The sequence below is a fragment of the Lactuca sativa genome, chromosome 4 (assembly GCF_002870075.4).
Source record: "Lactuca sativa cultivar Salinas chromosome 4, Lsat_Salinas_v11, whole genome shotgun sequence".
Taxonomy (NCBI): Eukaryota; Viridiplantae; Streptophyta; class Magnoliopsida; order Asterales; family Asteraceae; genus Lactuca; species Lactuca sativa.
Genome location: NC_056626.2, coordinates 287,053,717 through 287,060,601, shown reverse-complemented (window position 1 = coordinate 287,060,601; position 6,885 = coordinate 287,053,717). Strand labels below are relative to the sequence as shown.

The 6,885-nt window shown below is 28.9% G+C and overlaps 1 protein-coding gene across 1 annotated transcript; it reads left to right on the top strand.

Annotated features, from left to right (window-relative positions):
* Positions 1-709: 709 nt before the first annotated feature.
* On the top strand, positions 710-5,235 carry LOC111898933 (PITH domain-containing protein At3g04780). Its single transcript, XM_052770594.1, has 8 exons — positions 710-865; positions 997-1,083; positions 1,727-1,850; positions 3,385-3,433; positions 3,789-3,846; positions 4,007-4,053; positions 4,171-4,248; positions 4,980-5,235. Exons 1-8 carry the CDS (start codon positions 827-829, stop codon positions 5,026-5,028), a joined length of 531 nt encoding a protein of 176 aa, XP_052626554.1. The 5' UTR covers positions 710-826; the 3' UTR covers positions 5,029-5,235.
* The last annotated feature ends 1,650 nt before the right edge of the window (positions 5,236-6,885 follow it).

The following is a 6,885-nucleotide window of genomic DNA, read 5'->3' as shown; positions in this document are numbered from 1 at the left end:
GTTTTTGATTTAATTTGAGAGAAGTAAAGTATAGTAAGGTAGCCGTGGATTAAATCCCAAGTGGTCCAGAGGCCTTTGAGATTGCCTAAAAATTCTGGTATGTGCAAATCAAAAAGGAAAGTATATATGCAGCTAGATTCTTGAAAAAGATGGAGGATTTTGAAGAAGGAAAGCATTTGCGAATCGATAATGTTTCCTGTGCGTGTGATTTTGATTTTAAAGGTTAATATTCTCAATTCATAGGTGGAATTTTGAGAGAGAGAGAGAGAGAGAGAGAGAGATGGGTGAGCCCCAAATTTTGTCTATATGTTCCTTAAACCGGCTAAAACAAGTAAAGGGGACTAAAAAGACAAGTTGCCCATAACTTGGTTCCCTCGTATCCCTCGTAAAGCCATGAAAAAACTTAAATGACTAAAATGGTCAACCCTAGAAAATTTATAGGGCGTATGTGTCATTTTCCTTTTTATAAACTGAACCAAATTCTTGAGACTTTGGATTTTTAAAGATTTTCTCACTATCTCTTCGCTATCAACTTTCAACCGAAAACGAAAAACAATAGTTATAAAAACACAGTGAAAGATAAAAGAAATATGTTTAGAGGGTGTTTGAGAGTGGTTTTATTGACGTTTTAGAAAAACCAGAAATTTCTATTTAAAAAAAAAGTTTGATATGTTATTTTATTTTTATGGATCGGGCTTGAATGAATGGGCTCAAGCGTGTATATCGGCCCCTTTGGTCGACGGCTTTATGTAAATGCGTGTAAGTAAATGTTCGTGTTCTACAAGCATTCGGGATTCTTTCGATCACCCTCTCAATCTCCGGAACGATGTCTACTGAATCTACTTCCGCAATTGTAAGGAACCAGGTACTACTCCTTTTCGTTTTTCCTTCTCACTTCAATTTGTTTGTTTTGTTGTTTTCTAATTTGAAGTTAGATTGTTTGTTTTATCTCTAGTGCATGTGTAAATTTATGGTAATGTTGTGATGTTTGAGTAGGTCGATTTACTCGATTTCATAGACTGGACGGGAGTTGAATGCCTCAATCAAAATACTACTCATCCTTACCCCAATGCTCTCAAACAGGTTTGTTTTGATTTCACTTATTTTGCACCTAACGTTAATTGGTCTTTTTAAGTTATAAGATCCTAAATTCGATTTAACGATTTAAACCTAGTATTGTTAAGTTTTGACATAGAAACTCTATTTAAAACGATTTTATTCTTAGGTTTTCTCAAGTTAATTTTAGTTTGTAGCTTTCTAACGAAAGAATTTTGGAGTTATAAGTAATTCAATCGATGATTAAAATCAAAATTTGACATATATTGGCGTCTAGGTACTATATTCTTTTTTTTCTTTTATATTTGCTGTTGGGTGGGGGAGGGTTAGGTTAATGCAATGTGAAGCACTTGATAATGCAATTATTAAGATTGAAAATACAAGTGGTGTAAAACAATACTCCATAGTTGGGGAATGGAAGGAAAAAATAAACGAGGGCAAATCTGTAAAAAGGTTAGGACTTGAAATTTCTTAATATCAAGTCGATCTTTCTTCTTGATGTCAAAAACAAACACTCATAGCTAGTTTACCGTATTATGATATGTATCCATTATTTCATTTGAGTAAAAAAAAACAACATTATTGAAATAAAATAATACATCCAGTTGAGGAAGCATAGGTGCAAGTCTTATGATGTTTTTGATTTAGAATGTTATTGTTTGTGGAACAGGGTTATAGAGAAGATGAGGGTCTGAATTTGGAGAGTGATGCAGATGAGCAACTTCTGATTTACATACCATTTACTCAAGTTATCAAACTGCATTCTATTGTCATTAAAGGACCTGAGGAGGAAGGTAGATATCACCAAACTTCTTTCTTTCCTCTTGTGTGTGTTTGTGTGTTGTTGATCATAGTTAGTACAAATGCAGCATGATCAGTTATATTGTGGATCTATCTAGCTAATAATTTTAAAACACATATTTTTTTGAATCATAATGGAAAGTAAAACTTGTACTTACATTTAGTTATGTAATTCTTTCGTTTTTAAGTTACTATGCTTATTAAACATGATATCATTAAATTAGTACCGTTTTGTTTTTTTGCTGTTGTTAGATATGTGACTTGAATCCAAGTTAGAAGGGTAGTTTTGTCCATTCTTTTTTTCGTTTATTATCCATTTTCAGTTGGTAATCAGTGTCCGCTGTTGGTACTAATAGAAGAAAGTGTTCACAGTTTTTATTTTTCTTAATTATCATCTCAAGATTTTTCATAACTTTGCAAATATTCATTTAACCATGTTTGGGACTTAATATAACTTAACTTAAAAACTGACCACAAATCCATGATTAAAAATAATCAACTTAGAATTGGAAACTCAGTAGTCAGTATCATCATGGACCACAAGTCCACAACAAACCTTATTCAAGAATTTACAGAATTACAGTGTAACTGATAATTAAATGGCTTCTATTTTCAAATGGTTTGCAGAATGTTTTTGGAAGGAATGGAATGTGTCAAAAGGATTTGGAATATGAAGGAATCATAATGTGTCATGTGTTTGGTTTGGCAGGAATGAACTGGAATACTAAAATAAAATAAACTTTAAATTTCTATTTATACGTATAACTATATACTTTGTTTATTGTAAATATATATAATTGATTATTTCGATTTCAATTTTTTATAAATGTATATAATTGAGGTTTTTATTTTTATTTCTATGTATTTTTTTTAAAAAAAATCTAATTTTGCCAATGAGTATTAATCTCAAATCTTGCATTTGCAAATTGCATGATTGTAATAAAGTTGGATGTAGAAGTAAAATAAAATGTTGATATGGTGAAGAATTCACAAAAAAAAAACCTCTATGTATTTAAGATTAGCTAGTGCATAACATTGATAAATATTAAAGAAGCTCTTCTACTCTATTAGTTTAAAGATTATTCATTTTTTATTGTTTCAAAATGAGCTTCCTTTTCTCATTAAATTGACTTATCATATTTTATATTTGGCTAAATACAAGAAACAAAAGTGCGCCTTCATTTGTTTATGTATTATAGCAATTTTATTCAAGTTTACAACACTGTAATTTATTTACTTTTTCTAATTAAGGCACCGTACTTTGAAAAATCTACCTAGTTGTAGCATTATACTTTGAAACGCTTACCCAATTATGGCAATGTTTTTTTTTTTTTTTTTTTTTTTTTTTCTATTGAATTTTAATGATATTGCTATAATATTTCTACCTACAATGCTGTAATAAGAAGAAATAAAAGTAGGGTATTATTATATATATATTTTTTTCTTGAAATTCAATTTAATATCATTAGTTAAGTCTATTTGGATCTATCTGAATCTTTCCTATACTAATCGTTCTTGATTTTGCAGGTCCTCAAACTGTTAAACTTTATACAAACAGGGAGCATATGGGATTCAGGTAAGTTCAAATTATAAATACTGTTGGGTATATTCTCAATCCCCTTTCTCCCTAATTATATAGGATTATATGCAATAAAGAAAACAACATACATTCATTGATTTGTGTATTGTAGCATCCTACTTTCATTTCTTTGTGTACATCATTATACTCTCATGTATATGTATATTCTTTCTAAGTTATCATACTTTAAAAAATCTACCCAGTTATAGTATTGCACTTCCATTTTTTTTTCTTATTAGGGCATAATACTTTGAAAAATGTATTTAATTAAAACGAAATGAAAATAATATGAATGAGATAAAGTTAAAGTATGTTGTTATTTATTGCATTGCTATTGGTATAATATGTGCAGTAATGTTAGCGACTTCCCTGCTAGTGACACACTTGCTTTAACCCCAGAGAACCTCAAGGTAGGCTTCTACTGCTACACTTTCTTTCTTTTCAATGATGATGATTAGAAGGGCATTCTTGTCTTTTGCACACTTGCTTTCTTTCTATTCTGTCAGCATGGCAATTGTGACTTTGTTTGGATTTTTTCATTTTATGATTCTGGTTTTTATTCTTTTTCAGGGAAAGCCTGTTATCTTGAAGTATGTTAAGTTTCAAAATGTTCGAAGGTAATATCCATTAACTTTATTTATATATATATATATATATATATATATATATATATATATATATATATATATATATATATATAATATACAATAGGCTAACTAAATAATTTGGTTCAGCTTGACAATATTTATTGAAGACAATCAATCTGGTTCCGATATTACAAAAGTTCACAAGATTATTCTGCAAGGAACCACGTAAGTCTTTCATGCTTCTTTCTCTTTCTCTTTATGATACCACTAAAATACAGCAAACCACAATGTACTTTCACAATTTTATTACTTTTTTTTTTTGTGATGATTAATCATCACTTTTTCTGAGTGTTAAAAACAATTATTCCCCTGTTATCCGGTTTTGAAATCAGGGAAAAATACAAAAAAAGCATTAGGTGCTATCACTATATTATCGATTTAGCCCTTGAAGCATTATATTTTTATCAATTTAGCCCCCAACTATTGTTATAATCATCATAAGGGAATACTATTTTAGTGACTAAGTCGATTAAATGGTAAAATTGAGTTGTGGATTTGTTTTCTGTATTTTGTCATTTTCCAAAATCATGTCAAATAAAGTATAATTGGTTTAATCACTACAAGAAAATAGCTAACGTGCTAAACTGCTAGTCTATATCAATAGAATTAAAATATCTATATTTCCTGATGACATTTGTAACAATAACACAATCAAAACAATTTGACTAATGGTAAAATAAATATTATAAAAACTAGTTTATCAATAAGTTATTCCATGTAGTTTATCAAATAGCTAGCCTATAAGCTAGTTTATAACCTATTTTTTGGTCTCATCAAACCCTAAATTGCAATAAGCTCAAAAAATAACTTAAACTTATGTGTGTTAAACACAAGTTTAGTAATTGCAAATATTTGCGATTTTTTTTTAATAATCATTAATCATTGATATGTTGCAGAGTTGAAACAACGGATATGAAGGGGTTGAAGAAGATTGAGGATCACTAGTGAGAAGCAATTAATGATATGATGTGTACTCGTTTCAAATCTTTTAACTACTTTAACTTCTCCGTTGACTATTTCAATTTGGTTGTACAATTGCCATTTATCCCCATTTGGCCAATTAAAACAAATGTACAATGTCGTGAAAGCTCATGCACATTGTTTTGTGGGATATGTTGAAATTATTGAGACAAAAAAGTTGTTTATTGTTCATGAAGTTTTTGCTTGATGCGTGATAAAATTTGGTTGCTGGATAGTGATGTGTTTTGATATTTGTATATTTACTGAAACAAACTGAAACTTAGTTATTATTCAATGAATTTTTTATAAACATGCCACACGTTTTAAAGTTTGAAGTATTCTATGCAATTTTTGTTTTGTTTACAAGTCGAGCTGTGCTAATCTAAAAAGTCAAATCATTTAAAACACGAAACCCGTTTCCATGACATGAGACTATCTGTGTGGTTTCCTATGGTTTGGATGATAGAGTTGCACAAAAAACAGTTTGAAAAAACACACTTAAAACGAAAATTTACAAGTTTAGGAAAAAACTTGTTTGATGCAAACTGATTTGGATTATAAACGGCATCTTAGGCGCTGGGACCGGTTTTTCTTAAACCAATTTTAAAACCTTAAATAAATCCGATTCTTATCTCGTAGAGAAACATGGTTTCTACAAATCATTTTCTCAAAGTGTTGTTAGTAGTTAGTACAATCAAAAAATTTACATATTGTTAATGTTTTGGACTTTGGAGGTCTTTCAAGATTGGTGTCGATCCCTTAAACGATCGTAGATGCCATCCTACATTAAAAAAAAAAAAATTACATATAGCAATGAACTGTCAATTTCAATTTTCCAAAATTTAATCGTTTATGTCAAATTTAGCTTCTTTGTATATAAACGGTTCTTTGTAAGCCTTTAAGATATCTTTGATTCAATAAATTTTCTGAATTTTGTCTATACATGCCAAATTAGTATCAATTTCAGTTTTTCATAAATTAATCATAACTACCATTTGGCTTTATGCTATATAAAAGGGTTCTTTGTAAACCTTTTAGGCCATATTGGATTCAATAAAAATGCTCTTTTTGGAATTTTCTCGACACTTATAGTTGAAGATGCTCACCAACTAAACCCTAACTATGGGGTTCAGTTGAGGTGTGTGTGACATACTGTTGATAATATCAAGACACAAATTGAAGGATTACATATCTTGATTGTAGCTAGTTTGAATGACCGTGAAAATCATAAGGTTGGCAACGACGATGGATATCCATACACCAATCCTGTAACATATGTGGATGAGGTGGCGGTGGAAGTGGCTATCTCCCTCTTCTTAACAATTAAGGGTTGGGCAATGTAAATGAATTTTTTGATGATGAAGAGCATCAAAGAGTTTTTTTTTTGACTAAAATAAGGTTATTGAAAAAAGTATTTTTCAATTTAATATGGTTTAAAAAATATTTACCAAATTAGTATTTTTTCTTATTTTTCCTTAGCTTTTAAGCTTTTATTATTATTACTTTTTATTTTAAATATTAATTTTATACTTTTTCTTTTATTTGATTTTTTTACTGTCTTTTCTATTATATTTTTTAAATATTAGTTTATATTTTTATAAATGTCAATTTTTCATTTTTTTATTCCAGTTTTTTTACTTTTTCTTTTTTACTTTTAAAGTAAATCGGTAAATCGTATACAAATGTTTGCGCATAAAAACTTTATTTTAAGTCTATAGTATTTGTATTGGCATTTGAGATTTCGATCATTTATAATTATCCAAAATCATTGTACCTACTATTTAAAAGATATATATTAATTAATATTTATTTTAATGGTTAATAAATTAATTATTAATTAGT

Coding starts and splice junctions, on each gene's coding strand:
- LOC111898933 (XM_052770594.1), top strand. CDS start 827: ATGTCTACTGAATCTACTTCCGCAATTGTAAGGAACCAG. Junction 1,851..3,384: donor TAAAGGACCTGAGGAGGAAG/GTAGATATCACC, acceptor TTGATTTTGCAG/GTCCTCAAACTGTTAAACTT. Junction 4,054..4,170: donor AAGTTTCAAAATGTTCGAAG/GTAATATCCATT, acceptor AATTTGGTTCAG/CTTGACAATATTTATTGAAG.